Source organism: Triplophysa rosa, linkage group LG17 (genome assembly GCF_024868665.1).
Source record: "Triplophysa rosa linkage group LG17, Trosa_1v2, whole genome shotgun sequence".
Classification (NCBI taxonomy): domain Eukaryota; kingdom Metazoa; phylum Chordata; class Actinopteri; order Cypriniformes; family Nemacheilidae; genus Triplophysa; species Triplophysa rosa.
Window position 1 is genome coordinate 5583320 of NC_079906.1, and position 16633 is coordinate 5599952.

The following is a 16633-nucleotide window of genomic DNA, read 5'->3' on the forward strand; positions in this document are numbered from 1 at the left end:
TGGACTCGAGAAAGTCTCTCTTTGGGGTGGAGTGACTTTCTGAAAAGGAAAGAGACCTAGCACTATATAATAGAAAGCACTTTTTAAATGCATTATACTATTGATAGCTGTAAGTCAAATGTGTTTTAAAAATTATTTGTGGTTTCATATCGAGTCTGCAGCTTGCATGTTGTCACCACTCTGCTGCCACCAGTAGATGGCACTCTAACACTGTTTTAATGCACAATTTTAGACACAAATTCTGCCATTTTTAGGCCATGGATCCAAAACTGCCCAATCCCTCCCCATTGAAACTGGCTACCCAGAACAATAAGGCCACAGAGCATTATAGTATTATATTATGCATACTATTTTAAGGTTAAATGTAAACTTGAGTACTTCACATGAAAATGTTTTGTAGAACTTATATGACTTTCCCCTAAACTCAATGTTGAAACATGAAATGCTTTCATGGACCATTCACTTAAATTGCATCTTTTTCCTTACAATAAAAGTGAGTGGTGCCCGAGATCGTCCGTCTCCGAATGAAAAGGCATACAAGCTGAAACTTTAGGTCATATTTTGTCCTACGGGCTCTCAAGCGGTTCATGAGAAAGCTCCCACAATGCTTGTGGGGCCATTGGGAGAAGGCAAGAAAATGCTGGTTCGTGTGTCTGGTTAAAGTGGACTGCAGATGATGTCGCATATGCTGTACAAGAATGTACAACTTTGCCAAAATGATTTAAACACTAATAATGTCATTTTGTTATTTTAGAAAAGAAAGAGTTATGTAAACAAAGTAAAATGTAAATTCTGGTTCTGAATTTAAGGTTTTGTTAAATTGTCTTGTCATGTCCGTTTTAAAATCAGTCTTAAATGGAAAATGGGCAATAAAAAAATCATGAACATACTGTCATAATATTTACAATATTTATATCTGCTATGGCCACTGGGTAAAGCCACAATTACTTTCCTAAATTATTTTTCATTGACCAAAAATTACATGTTGAAACCACTCTAATACCGAGACATACGTCATGAAGAGAAGAGTTGTTGTTGCGAGGGGAGGAGAATATTACAATATGAAATTTAAAACAATTATGACGTGCACGGATAAAACATTGCACTATTCTATTAAAAAAAGAACTCTCAGTTTTGATTTCGTGGAGACTTTAAAACACATTCAATTATTGACCCGACAGTTTCATATATGTAGCATATATGTTATATTGCACAATGTTCTTCTGTGTATTGGAATGATAAACTTTTAGACAAAGTATTTTGGAGTATACCAGATTAACATTTCAGTGCAAGTTGTACATGTTTACAAAGTGTATGTGACAAATAAAAATCATGAATCTTGAAAACAGAAGAAAAACATGATGAGAGCTGATATCAGTGGGTTTGTGGGGAAACTCCAAAACAAGGAACATTCAGAAATCTGAAGGTCCTGTTTTTAATGCCATTAGTTTCTCAACAGTCATGTCCTTGTAGCTTCATTGCTATCTTGAATATAACTGCTGTCAAAACCATTTATTCATCTCCCAAACTTGTTGCCTGTGGGACCTTTGGCATTGAAAAACATTAGGTGGGCATTTACAGCCTCAGCTGTATAACTTCCAACAGCAGGTTTTTTGTTCTGCATGTACAATAGATCTAAGACCCTCTTGTTTGTGTGAGCTTAACCTGGGGCACGAGAGATCAAGAGCTGAACGTGTGCCGGCTACTCATTTGTCTGGTGCCGCTTGTTTTTCTTCCACATCTTCCCTGTGAATAACCGCTTCTATTATTGAAACATTGCTCGCAGAGTTGTCTGTCTTTGATGTACTGGGATGGCAGACCATTGAAAATATCATCTCTTTCATAAAAGGAGATTGGGTGCATTGCGAAAAAGAAGAGAATACATAAATGATGTACTAAATTGGTCACCATGGTAATACCTCTACCTTTTGTATCGGTTTGTCTTTTGTTGCCTCATTATAATTTTTGGCCTGTTGTGGCAAGCCCATTAACACACACCCCAGCACTTTCATATGTTATTGCCTGTGGTCTCTTTATCCTTTGACCTGTTTACTTCTACAAAGTGTCTTTCTACTGTCTTTTACAGCAGGGTCTCTTTGAATTAGCGTGTCTGTGATGTTGGAGTCTTCAGCTCTTTCCTCTACTGAAGCACAACAGAATGATAAAAAAGGCAAGGTGGTGGCATTCTAAATAGTTTTGTTACAGTTGCTAGGGTGTTCTGACTGGTTGCTAGGGAGTTGTTGGCGTTCTAGGTGGATGCTTGGTGGTTAATTACTGGCCATTAGAGCCCACCCTACAACTAAATGTGCTTCAGGTTCATTTTTCAATGAGGCGTTCTCTCACCCGATTTATCTCCTCATTGATCCACACAATTTGATTTATGCTATTAAAGTGATAGTTCACCAAAAAATGAAAATTGTAAATGATGACAGAATTTTTATTTTTGGGTGAACAATCACTTTAAGTACTTACAGTACACAACAAGATATGCATTGAGGTTTAATACTATTTCTGAGTATGAGCAATAGTGATTCTTACTGTGAATTAAACTGTTTGTTTGTGTTTGTAGGAGTCTGATAGTCAGGGTAAACACAGACGGAACATTTTAAGTACAATTAACATTTAAATTTGGACCAGTTGTGAATTGCTGTAACATACAAATGATGAATAAAATAAATGGTTTAACTTATTTTGATGAGTTGAAGTAATGTAAAATAATTTAAAATATTAAGTAATGGGTATTGGCTTTTAACGCCAATTTAGGCAGCCATTTTTTACAGTGCACTGTTCTTAAAAAACACAATTCTATTCAAGTATTTTGAAGTCTTAAAGTGACAGTTCACGCAAAAATGAGAAATCTGTCATCATTTATTCTCCCTCAAGTTGCTCCATGTACGAATTTCGTTGCTCTGCTGAAAACAAATAGATATTTGAAAGAATAGTTGTAACCAAACAGTTCTCGAGCACTATTGAGTGCTCGAGAACTGTTTGGTTACAACTATTCTTTAAGTAAAAAAAACACTATGGTATTGAATGGTGCCCCAGAATTGTTTGCTTCTCCACATTCTTCAAAATATGTAATTTAACAGAAAAAAAGATTTTATACAGGTTTAGAACAACTTGAAGGTAAATAAATGATGACAGAATTTAGATTTTTTGTGTGAACTATCCCTTAAATTTCAGTTGTCCAAATTCATCCATCATTAATCACTTCCCTGTGAAAACTGATCCATTATCTGATGTAGTGGTTGGTATATTAATATAATATAATATAAAACATGACCACCAGTTCACAAGTTGTTTATTAATTCAACATTGTTACATACATACATTTTTACAAAATCATTGAATTACATATAGTGAGACTTCTCAAAATGCACTTTCTCTTGCCAGCTTCTTTCTCTTTTTTTAACCATCTGAGAGATGTTTACATAATCCTTACTTCAATCTCAAAAGCTGAAGTATTTCACTTTTTTGAAAGCTGCATATATCAAAAACTGTCTTTTAGCTTCTTATCCTCGGAGACCCTCTCTGTTTGACAACACCCAAGACAAACATCTAAAACCGGATTGAAACCAAGCAGAGCATTACCACCTCTGTAATCCATATCTAAATCACAGAAAATATGGTCAACCTTTAGGCATAATCCAACCACTTTCTTCTGTGTTTTATATGGTAGATGTAGAGTTTGTTTGTGTCCATCTGATGTGCAACACTTTCCATTCCAGAATCCTCTAACTCGAACGTTCTGCTAGTCTCGGCGATTACCACGGTCTTTCAAGCGACTCTTTTGAACTTTTCCTTGTCAGAGAACAACACTAGCCGTGGCGCAGTTGTTAGCCGGTATCCCGATGCCGATTCGCCGATGGCACGTAAACATCTTCCGCAACTCCGCCCTGAAACGGTCGTGCAACCACGCGTACAAGAAAGGGTTACAACAAGAGGAACTCATTCCACACCAGTGACACAACAGCTGGATCAACAGAAAATAATGTTTGTCGATAAGGTCTATATCGATATCTCGAAGAACGTTAAAAACGCTTATCGGCAGCCAGCAGATCCCGAAAGCGGCGACAACCAACGACACAAGGCGAAACGTCTTCCGCTTCCGCGCCCGCTGGGCTTCCGCTTGGCTTTGGGTACGATGACCTGGCACCACGCAGTTCCGAAGCTTTACGGAAATACACAAATAGGAAATGCAGAGGGCGGAGAGTGGAAGAACGTATGTGATGAAGAGCGTGCTGTAAGCGTAGGCTAGTCGCTCTTTCTCCTGACCCATCCAGAACTCCTCGCAGATGGTGAAGCCTTCGTCTTTGAACTCAACGTGGTAGGTGTGAGCCACGGCTGGAGCTACCAGACCACACGAAAGAATCCATATCCCAGAAAGAAGGTACGTGCAGGCCAGAACTGAGATGCGTTTCTTCAGAGGATGAACTGTGGCGTAGTATCTACAAGTTAAAAGGACAGTTTTAGGTAACAGAGGTCTCAAACTTGGAGGCCACTTGAATGTTAATCTTTAAATCTGGTTTGCAAATAAATGTTCATGCTGTATTTTGGGATGTCCGGTATCTGTGAGGCAATTGTTTCTGCTTAAGTGGCTTACCGTAAAGGGTTAGTTCACCCAAAAATGAAAATTCTTTCATCGTCACTCATCCTCATGTCATTTCAAACCTGTATGACTTTCTTTCTTCTGCAGAACATAAAAGAAGATATTTTGAAAAACGTTGGTAACCAAACAACATTGGCCCCCATTGCCTTCCATTGTATGGACACAAAACCACTGAGACATTTTGCGATATACAGGTTTCGAATGACAGTTGAATAAATCATGATTTTTTATGTTTGGGTGAACTACCCTTTTAAAGACAGGTTTATTGTCTTGGGCTGGGAAAAGCTTGTTATTTGCCCAAAGCTGCAATTTCAGTTTCAGAGTCAGTTTTCAGGACATTTTAAAGAAGATACATCATATTGTATTCTCAACAGACTCTAACATGGATCTACTTTTTGTTTGCTTAAAGATGAGCTGAACCCGTTGGAAGCGTTGAGATGCTCCGCATGAAAAGATACTGTTTTTATGCTGTACGGTTTGTGCATGCTGCCATGTGTTCGCTCTTCAATGGGCACACATTTCCTCACCTCTTATCCAGACTGGCTGAATGGTTCTGCATCTAAAACCCCAGCGGTAATATCAAAAGCTTTTAGAGACGGCATTCATGTAAGTTTCATAGTGGGTAAAAGCACAGTGGATGAACCAACATGTACAGGTGACAGTACTAGTCTATGCCTTTACCTTCACTGTCTGAATTCAGGTAAAATACACCTTAATGTACCTGTTATCCGACAAGCCACCAATTTCTTTTTTGTCTACCATCGTTCATCATTCATTGACATGCTAGACTGAAGGTTACAGGCTCTATAAAGGTAAAAAGATGCATTAGGCACTAGGATTCATCTTTTCAGCAGCGTTAAAGGGACAGTTTACACAAAATTGAAAATTCAGGCATCATTAACACACCCTCATGTTGTTTCAAATCTGTATAATTTTCTTTGAACACAAAATAAGATATTAAGAATAATGTGGGAAACCAAACTGTTTTGGGGCACTATTGACTGCCATAGTAGCTTTGTTTCCTGCAAAGTAAGTCAATGGTGCCCCAGAAATGTTCGGTTACGAACATTATACCAAGTATCCTCTTTTGTGTTCAGCGGAACAATAACATGTATACAGGTTTGAAACAACTTGAGGCTGAATAAATAATGACGGAATTTTCATTTTTGGGTGAACTATCCCTTTAAGGGAAGCTTTCTGGATTTTCATATTTGGCAGCATGAAGCTACTTTGTATTTATGGGGAATTCATGTAATCTGGAGAAACATGGGACATATTTAGTTGATGTGGACATTTATTGCTCTTTCACAGGCAAGTTTGTGCTACTATGGGCTGTCATGTGATTTCAAGTTTGTGTCCCTGACGTCACTGAGGAGGGCGGGGCTTTTTCCAAATTACAGAATCCAAAAATTTATAGACAAGGGATTTTGTGCAGCACAGAAGAAAGTCATACATGTTTGAAATGACACAAGTCTTGGCAACTGATAACATTTAGATTTTTCCTAATACAATTATATTGCTTTTAAAAAGCAAGACTCACCTGTCCACCCCAATAGCTGTTAGCGTGAACACCGACACGTACACCGTCACGGGTTGAATGAGGAACACTAGGTAGCACATGAATCTTCCAAACACCCACCCTCGAGGATTAAAAGCGTATGCCAGCGTAAACGGCACGCAGGTGGCACACATCAGCATGTCGGAAAACGCCAGGTTACCGATGAAGAAGTTAGTGACATTGTGCATCTTTTTGGTACGGCAGATGACGTATAGTAACAAGTAGTTACCGAAAACTCCAACCAGGACCACGAGAGCATAGCAGGGGATAATGAGAGGTTTAAAGGACTGAAGGAGCTCCACGCCGACAAACTGTGGATTGCGCTTGGTTGTGTTCGTCGACTGTAGCATTACTTCGTAGATTTGACCCATGCTGGAATTCTCCACGGTGGCATTTTCCAAATAACACGAGGGCGTGGGAGAGCCAAGCCATTCACATTTGCTATCCATCGTTCGGGCTAGAAAAGACCTACAGCGTGAAGGGTGGGGTTTGTGGGATATAGACAGGGAAAGAGAATGTTTTAAGAACAGAAATGTTTTGGTTACTTACATCAACATGTAATATGGAGCTAAAAGCATGTTATTTGCTCTTGAAAGCAAAATATTTGGGGTTAGTTGTACTTGCAATTTCGTTGAAAGTGCACAGTGGCAAGTCAAACTCATGCAATTTTCCCCTTCCATTGACAAAACCACTCCAGCTTGATTTGTCTCATTCTTGCCTTTACTTTGCTTGCGAGTTGCTCCTTTTTAACAGAAGACATTGTCTGCTTTTGTACTCTTGCATCACATCTCACATCAAGTTCTCACTAAACCTCAGTGTTGTTGATTTATGTTGGTTCATTGTCTCACCAAATCTAATAAACTTTATTAACATTTTAACATGACATTTTAGCTGAAATGTTGCAGTTAGATCAACTCAATAGAGATTAATGTCTTGTTTGATTAGAGTTTATTAGAGACCCCGGTATGTGTCAGGACTCGGGTCGTTCCTCCCCTTTTTCTGCCATAATAACGGGCTGATGGTGAGGAGTTGGGGTGGAGGAGGGATACTGCGAAAATGTAGAGAGAATGAGGGTAAGGCGTCTTGTCTATTTGTAGGGGTTTTCTCCCGAGCTAAAAGTATGATTGGTGAGATTGGTTATAGGAAACCAGCCGGGTTAGTTATCTGATTTGTGAGATTTGTCATAGCAAGCCAGTTGGGTTAGTTATCTGCACGTGCTCCTCCCGAACTTTGTTAATAAAACATCATTATGTAACAATTCAGAACACAAAAGAAGACATTTTAAAGAATGTTGATAAGTAAACAACACTGGCCACCACTGACTTCCATTATATGACACAAAACCACTGAGACATGATGAATCAAAAGATCTTCTTTTTTGTTTTACAAAGGAAAGAGTCATATGCAGATTTAAATGACATGAGGGTGAATAAATGATGACAGAATTTTTATTTTTGGATGAACTATCCCTTCAACATCATCACTGAGTCAATCTGGGATACATAAAGAGATAGACGCAATAAAAAAACTGGCAAGTTCCTTAATATGTTTGAAAATACATTCCGACAACTAAAAAACTAAAACTGCTTGAAAATGCTTTCTGACAGCTACCAAAACAAAACAAAACAAAACAAAACTTACACTGCATTCTAAAAGCACAAGAGTATGCTGTGTAACTGGTGTAACTGTTCCAAAGGCAAATATTGGTAACCAGTGTTGGGTGTAACTAGTTACTAAGTAATTAGTTACTGTAATTTAATTACGTTTCCCTTGAAAAAGTAAAGTAAGGGATTACTCTTATTTTTACTGTAATTAAATTACAGTTACTTCTGATGTAATTAAACTAAATACTTTGTGTAATATGTATGTGTGCAGAAGAGGAATTTACATCAATATTCAAAGTCTAACTTTAAAATCCATGCTTTAATGTATAATTCTCACATTTGTAATTAATAATAATACTTTATGTAGTTTTATATTATTTATTTGAATGAATTAAAAGAGCCGTTTCATGTCAATCCTTGAATCACTTAACTCATCAAGGTTGATGTAGGATATAGAAAGTAATTAGTAATTAAATACTTTTTGAAGAGAGTAACTTGTACAGTAATCTAATTATATTATCGAATATGTAATTAGTAACTAGTAATTAATTACTTTTTCAGAGTAACTTACCCAACACTGTTGGTAACACTTAACAAATAAGTCTATAATCCAGTCCCCACTCCATTTTGTAATTGTTGCAGCAAAAAATGCTTGATTTATTCAAAATTTGCAATACAAATTTCAGGGGTTTTTCCGGAAAAAGTTAAACATATTACTTGAATTAGCAAGCAGGGTTATTCTCTACTCAAATATTTACCGCAGATCCCAATTGTCCTTAGCGGATGAAAAGTGACTGCAGAGTTGATTTTCTGTTATGCTCGATGATAATGTTGCAATTATCTCCACTCAGTTAACTGAAATAAACCAGGCTTGATGCAAATGCGACTTCCGAAAGAATCAGCCTTCCATTTGAGAAACTGCCATTGAGCAGGCTTTGGCGGAATGTGCGATGTGATGTCGTTGCAAAAAATCTGTGTCAATCTCTAAAAATTGCAAGTTGCTGCAAAATTTGTAGAGTTTGTTTGATTTTGCATAAAATTCTGCGATCGCAAAATCTTGCAGGGACTGATAATCATAAAACTGTCTATGGACAGTTTGATTATCTGTGGCTAGCTTGTCTTATACAAAAAACAATTTTCACTGAATTTGCAAATCAGTAACAGATGGGTTGAAATGTCTGTGATGAGGAGGTGAACCATCCGAGCACACCATGTAGGCGTGTGTGAAGTGTCAAACTCTTCCAAACGTGCGAATGACACCATTTAGATCCGCATGAAAGTTAGGCTGGCTAAACTTTTTCAAACTTTAATGAGCACAACCATGCCCAAAACTCACTTTATTTATACGATACTGTACATCTTCAACAGATGCATCATTTTTTCAATACCAAGCTGAGCATTCACAGATGCACCAGTTAGAAGCCCGTCTTTAAAGCACTCAATTTTGAAGGCTGGTTTCCGTACTACTGGTACAAATGAATCAACAGAAATTAGGTTTCTTTTCACCTCAATAAATGTGCAGTCGGTCTGCACAGCGGTAGCGAAAGCTCCTAAAGAGATAAATGAAAGCCAGGCTCATGTTTGAGCTTTCCGACTGAGGGATGTTACAATCCCACATGGGCCTGTTTCGCTGGCGCTGAAACGCAAATGAGCCACATTCACTATAGCGCCCCATAATTAAGTGAGTAAATGGCTCGAAGATTAAGGATAAATGCTCTTTCTTATAACAAGCTGCTGCAAAACAAAAATAGTCTTTTCTGTTTCTTGTCTGTTTTTACGTCTAATTGTCTATCAGTGAGTTATGTTTGTTACAAGAGCAGAAAAGAGTCTGACTCACTTGCGGTACAAAAGTTCATCTTGTCAATCAGGCCTTTTGTGTGTAACATATTATCACATTTGACACATTGATCACGTTTGAAAAGATGTTCATGGGTACACAGGTAAACAGTTTGTGATGTGATGTGTAATTTCTCACGCCAATTTCCCAAAATCACCCAAAGATGCATTTACATTTTTCCATGGAAATCAACTTACATTACAAATGGTTTATTTATGGTCATTTATAGTCATTAAGTTGGCATAGGATATCCGATATGTTAGTAAACACACCAGTTAATGACAAACATTAGCTTAAACCTTTTAAAAGCAGTGTTTCTCAACTGGTCACAAGACCATTCTGATTGGGTCGCGGAGTGTATAGTCAAAAAACAACATAAAAAAACAAACAAGTAATCCTAAATGTTTTTCTGACTTTTATTTTGAAAGACGTGCGTGAAAGCTGTTGGCAGCTGCAGTTTTAAGGGGTCATATGACACGGCTAAAACGAATATTGTCGTTTGTTTTAGATGCAATGCAATACAATGTGTGCAATGCAACGCTGTATTTTCCACATACCGTGCATGTTTGTCTCTCCTCTTTGCCCCGCCTCTCTGAAACACGCAGAATTTTACAAAACTCATCGCTCTGAAAAGCGAGGTGTGCTATGATTGGCCAGTTAACCAGTGCGTAGTGATTGGTCGAATACTGCATGCGTGTGATGGAAATGTAACGCCTCTTACCATATTTGGAACATCAGGTTCCAAAGCAATTGTACTGACAGGTACGCCCACCTTACTTGCGAATACATTTGGGTGGTCTTAGTCAAATCATACAACGAACTGACGTAGATTTGTGGGGGTGTGGTTACACGAGGCGTTTCAGGCAGGTCTGGGTGAGCATTCGCTTTTAGATAGAATGCATCTTTTGCAATTTTACGTGTCTAATACATGCATGGCCAACTCATAACACACCAAAGACACAGAAAAACATGTATTCGTGCCATATATGACCCCTTTAAGTAGAGTGCGAGAAAAACGTTGCTGCGTCCGAAATCGCCTACTTCCATACTATATAGTAGGCGAAAATGAGTATGAGTCTTGAATAGTATGTCTGAAACCTCAGTATGCAAAAAACAGTAGATGAGAAAAACCCGGATGGTCTACTACTTCCGCCGAGATTCATGAGTGTGGATCGGATGGACACTTCTCTATCCCATTATGCCACGGGAGCTGAGCAATGGTCAAATTTCCAGAGTAAATCGAATAAATATAGCTTTAAGGCGGACGTCCGTTTTTAATGTAAGTGCCAATAAATGAATTTCTCGTGACTAAATTATGTTTTTATCAACACTAATGGATAGGTTGTTCTTAATACGTCATAGCATAGGTCAAAGAACATACGGGTCACATGACCATAAAACATGGCGGACGCAGTATGTCCGAAATGTATTCATACTACTCCCAATCATACTATATAGAACGTACTGTTTTAACAGCCGATAGGTAGGTACTTATTCAAATTCAGTACGTACTGTCACAGTATGCGATTTCGGACGCGCCGACGCAGTCAGGGGAGATGTTGTCAGGCTTAATGTCAGTGTCAATATTCTATCGTTTTTAACGTAACTTGTTACGAAATTAAAAGTCTCTCACCTCAGATTAGATTGGGACTGCTATTTAATATCCTTCCTTATAGGCGGCTGTTCACTCATCCTTATTAATCATATTAGTCACTATTTTTTGTTAGTATTTTAGTATCAGTCATAGTTTTTATCTGAAAAAAGTGGGTTGCAGCTTGTGGGTCCAAATGTGGGTCCAAACCAGTTAAGAACCACTGTTTTAAAGCTCATTTTGGGTCAAATTGGATAAATCACCCCAGGGTGTTGAACAACCAAGAGGATGAGAAAAAAAGTCACACCTGTCAACAACGTTTTGGCTCTCCCACCACCCTCCAGTTTTGTTATTTCTCCCGTGAAACTCCCATTTTCCTGTTTCCCCTCCCCCGCAAACAAACGGAGGGGGGCGCTCACAGGTCTACTGGATTTGGGTACCCAAATGTTGACAGGTATGTAAATAGTATGTGTAAAAATGTTCACTACTTCAGCTCAGGACAAGCTGTAACATGCTTGAAACCTATAAATATACAGTATATCTACAATTTATTCATATATATTAAGTACAGTATTTGATATTTTTGTTTCATGTATTGTTCCATTCATTGTTTTACTAATTGAAAGCTGGCTGAAATGCCTATAAGCTTTTTATGACATGTTCCATTCTGTGTACAAGGACTGCTAAAAGTATTCAACGAACTGTTATTTTCTCATGGGCAATAACAAATGTGCAGACTATGAGGTACAGAATGTGCCTAATAGAAATAGGCTTTCATAACAAACATACCTGAGAAATATTCATTCAAAAGGTTTGAATCTGGTCACCCACATAACTCTAGAAGATGTGAAACATTGCTTGCTTCTAAATGACATCCTGACTAAACCATCTATCAGTTTGAATGGACAGACATTCTGTGTCTTTGAAAGTACAGGTATGAGTTACAGCATGTAAGTTTTAATGAAACAAAGTGAAATAAAAATAAATCTAGACAAATCTGTGAAGGGCAAAACATGTTTGTGTTATAATAAGATATTAGTTTTTTGATTTGGTATTCTGCACTATATCAAAATATTTTTTCTGGTTTAAATAAAACACGTTATTGAGCAAGTACATAAACAATCAGTTTTGAAAACTGTCTCAGTTCACAATGGTAAGATTGTTATAATTATTTCAGTTATCAGGTCATACTTTGCAAGAAACGTCAGTTCATTTTAAACATTTTGCAATTTCATGTTTCAAACAGAGTTGGCGACAGTTTGCAGCTTTACATAACAATAGTTCAAACTCATCAAATTATTAGGACCCTTGAGTTCTGTGCTATCCTGCTCATTTATCTGTTTTAACACTAGGACACGTTCTGTGTGAACGCCCCCTTAAAAAAGAAAAATATATGTATAAATTAAGCTCAAGTTGTACTTAAGACAACGTGTCTACCACAAAACAGATTCATTAAGTTTCTGCTCAGCCGTGAGCTCAAACCGAGAGCTGACTGTTGAAAAATCCGGCAAAGAACAGTGTCCGTCAGTGTCCAGCTTTGGCCGAGCACCTGGAAACCACGAAGAGTGTTTCCAATCAGACAGAGTATGACAGTGTCATCCAAAGCTGCAACCGCTGAGCTCTCAAGTGAAAATTGGTTGAATCCGTCAGGACGTCCAGTATTTCACATAAAACTGATGTGTCCTGTCACTCACACATCTATATAAACAGCCATTCTTTTCACTTGAATGTCAAAGTTGTAGCGTGATTGGATCTAAACAACCCAAGGCATACGTCACCTGTCGTCACCTCTTAAACTCCCTGTGATTTCTTTATAATGGTGCTAAACTATACATGTCATTGTTGTCCATAGCAACACAGCTGCCTTGATCTTCAACAGCCCACTTGCTCCTGTGGTAGGCTATTGTTTTATTTTAACCTCACCTTGCTTACCTTATACCTCCCTTCGGGTGATTTTCGTACATCCATTTCTGTAGAAATTCAAGCTTTTGTCTGTGCAGCATCTAACAAATGGGTACATGTTTACTTTTAGTCGAAGTGCCACTCTTTTCAAATAAAATGTAGAGGACAAATTAAATCATATTTCAGATAAACACTCAGACTGCTATAAATAAAACTTGCATCGCCCATATCAGCACAACATTTCTGTCTTCAGAAATCACATTAACCTCTAGACCACAGCTCTTACATTGCTGTTGTTAATACTGGTGATAAGTTAAAAATAAATCAAGGCGCTCCAAAATAAGTATCACAGTGTGAACAAACGCAGAATAAAACACGAGTGGCCAATATGTGACAGCATGCAATCAGTTCTCTCCTTTCATTTCCATTTAAATGCAAACACGATTGATAAATTGATATAGTGCCAGACAAAAACCTTCTTAGAGCTTTTGACATCTTTTGTCTGGCTTAACACATTCAGACAGTGAAAACATTTCTATTAACAGTTCTTGTTTGTTTTTAATTAGAGCTGCAAGCTTTGAGGAAGTTGAAAAACAACCATTACTTTGTTTACTCAAACAAGGTTGTAAATCAAAGATCCCATGGCATTGGTCCATAGTTCTGGGACGTCCCACTTACATCTTACTGCATAAAAAGACTGTGTAACTGCAAATAATGCATGCATCGGAAATGCTGTCATAGAGACAGATCTTTTGAAATAGCCTTCAATATGAATTCACAATGTGGGGTAAATCAATATGTTTTATAAAATATTGCATGGCACAGTTTGTTACCAATATCCACCTGAAGAACATAAATAAATAAATTGCACCGACTTTTCAAAGCCATGTTCTGTCAGAATGCAATAAAGCATAAGTCAAGGTTCTTCATTCGAATGGTAATGCAGTATGCAATTTACAGAAGAAACAGAAAACGTAAGAATGAATCCCTCTTTCACAGAAGCCTCATAATGCAGCTGTCGGTTTTCAGGCATTGTGTGAAATCATTAGAAGTTCATTTCAAGCCAGTTGCGTCAAAGTGCCAAAAACTTCTGTTGTAGAGGAATTTAATCCTTGAGAACGTCACACACACATTTTTGTCACACTTATTTTGTTGCGATGTACAAGGTCCCTATACGCGTGTGACGCTCCCTGCGGCGCGCGCTCAGCCACGCACAAACACGCGTACACGTAACAATATCTTTTCGTCAGTTCGTCCATCAAAACTTAACGAGAATTAATGAATAGATTTATAGAAACCAACAACAGATTTATTAACTACCAACATAATAGACTATATAGATAAATAAATCTATAGATAAATCATAAATCATAGATTTATTAACTGTTAAATCCGAACAGACGGCGGAATAAATGAACAATTCATGAACGAAATATACAATCATAACCTCACATATGAGACAACCAAACCACAAATGAAAACTATTTGTTTACCTCCCAATTGTCTAAATGCAAAGATTTTATGAAACGCAGTCGATGAGATTGCAGATTTTTTTCTGAAATGCGTGCAGTAACACATGTATTGCAATACTGTATTTATCTAGGCGTATTTCAATAAATATAGCCTATACAAAATATTACTTATTTTAGGTGGACGTTGTGTGGACGCGTTTTAAATTTTGACTATGTGGGAAATTGTATATCCTATTACACTCACTTCTGTTATATTTGGAATAAGTTCTCCTGGCAATGCTTGAAACAACCAAATTCACATTTCTGGATTATAATAGATAAAAAGAGATGTCTCACCTTGGCAACACAGATGTGCTTAGTTGTTTTCCCCCGTAGACGCGCAGTTGCTCGTACACACTCCCGTTTGGTCCGTTTAACATGAAATGTGCCACCGGACCGAAGTGAGAAACTCAGTCTTGTGTTTCCCGCTGGAGAGGCGGAGTCAGGTCATTGTGAAAACCGAGTATTGATGCGAATCATAGATTGTCGCCATGAACCTTTTCTATTGAAGAGAGGCACATGCATAAGGATAAAATGTTGACCATTTCTTTCATAAGAATCAATGGTACCATTGAAGTTCCATGAACATGATAAAATAGTCGCTGTGAAAACGTCATGTCTAGTTATTATGTGTGCACATCATGCTTCTTGAAAAATACACGAAATTACAAATCTGTCAAAAATGATTTACTCATAATAATTACTTGTCAATTTCTTGTCAATATTGCTAACGTGTACTCTTGCATGCTTGTTTGCGTTTTTCCTAGGACACATTAGAAAAAAGCAAAACTCCAAAACTAATCAATTATGATTTGTAAATTAAACACGTCATTTTTTATTTAATTTAAATAAAAGTATAGTTTTGATTTGATCAGTTCAAAAACTCATCAAATCAAAAATCATTTTATTTTAAATCTGAATTCTATTAATACTATAATAAATAAACATTTAAATGTCTATGCTGCATCCTGTTTGGTGCCTATGGTGTTTGTAGTTATAGGATGTTCATGTTAACATGCACCGCAAGACTGCAATACAACTGTGGACGGTATGTATAGACTTGTTGTGTGCTGCAGGTTCCCTATCAGTGATAAGTTTATTTTTCCATTTTATTGTTTTTTCGATGTGAAATCACACAGGGCTCAACCCTTTGACCAAATCTCCCCCGCAGTTGCAGTTTGAAGACAGAGGTGAGCTGAACTCAGGTTATGAGCACATCTTAAAAGAACGTGTTCCCTTTGATCTCTATTGATTTTCTGAAGCTCACTCATCTGGTCGGTGCTTCATTTACTGCATTATTCTTTAACAATCCACTATCTGTGTGTTGCCTGTTAACCTGCCCAAAGAAGAAATAATGTTTGTGTGTTGTTTGATATGCTGTTTTATCACCTGACAAATTGCCTTTTAGTTTAACCATAAATTACTATTCAGTTACACTAAAACAAAATATTACACTATAATCTCTGTCATATATTTTCTCCTGGCTGATGGATGACATATCCCCGTTATCCAGGTTGCGACTGACAAACAATCAGCCATGTACGTTGTGGTGTGCCCGCTATAAATACTGACACATGTCAATCAATCATGGTAAATGATCGCAAACTAGTTGATGCTCAGACCAAAAACCGATTCATTTGCATAAAAACAATGTTCTGGATATTACTTACAGTTGACATTCTTATCCCAAAAACTGATTTACTATATGGTGATGGTGTGAAAATACTTTATTGAAAGATTATGTGGCCATTTATTTACGCTCATGGGATTGATGCACAGAAAATAGTCTTTTTGCTCTGTGACTTAAAGGTGTGGTAGACTTTCACAACAGTTAACGTGGGAGGCAACGTAATCGATCAAAGCCTATGAGTTGAAGGGACACAGAAAAACAATGAAAATTTAGCACATAATCTCACACATAAACATGTCTTTGCTATCGTTTCTCAGCAGGATTACGTGTCACTGGAGGACATTCAAACTCATTATAATAACTGTGCGTGCTAAATCGTTTCAAGTTTTGT

The 16633-nt window shown here is 37.5% G+C and overlaps 1 protein-coding gene across 2 annotated transcripts; it reads right to left on the reverse strand.

Annotated features, from left to right (window-relative positions):
* Window positions 1–3290: 3290 nt before the first annotated feature.
* Window positions 3291–15102, reverse strand: prlhr2a (prolactin releasing hormone receptor 2a). Of its 2 annotated transcripts, XM_057356975.1 has the most exons (4): window positions 14910–14939; window positions 13132–13202; window positions 6150–6635; window positions 3291–4448 (listed from the first exon to the last, which is right to left on the reverse strand). In XM_057356975.1, the coding sequence occupies exons 2-4, from the start codon at window positions 13200–13202 to the stop codon at window positions 3806–3808; spliced, it is 1200 nt and encodes a 399-aa protein (XP_057212958.1). In that variant the 5' UTR covers window positions 14910–14939; the 3' UTR covers window positions 3291–3805. The 2 variants fall into 2 exon arrangements, with proteins under 2 accessions (XP_057212958.1, XP_057212957.1); XM_057356974.1 differs by lacking the exon at window positions 13132–13202 and having other exon boundaries at window positions 14910–15102.
* Between the last annotated feature and the right edge of the window lie 1531 nt (window positions 15103–16633).

Excerpts from the sequence above, each read along its gene's own strand:
- prlhr2a (XM_057356974.1), bottom strand. The coding sequence starts at position 14,992 with ATGTTAAACGGACCAAACGGGAGTGTGTACGAGCAACTGCGCGTCTAC. Across the intron at positions 6,636-14,909 it reads AGCACATCTGTGTTGCCAAG|GTCTTTTCTAGCCCGAACGA; the intron begins GTGAGACATCTC and ends TTCACGCTGTAG. Across the intron at positions 4,449-6,149 it reads ACAGCTATTGGGGTGGACAG|ATACTACGCCACAGTTCATC; the intron begins GTGAGTCTTGCT and ends TTTAACTTGTAG.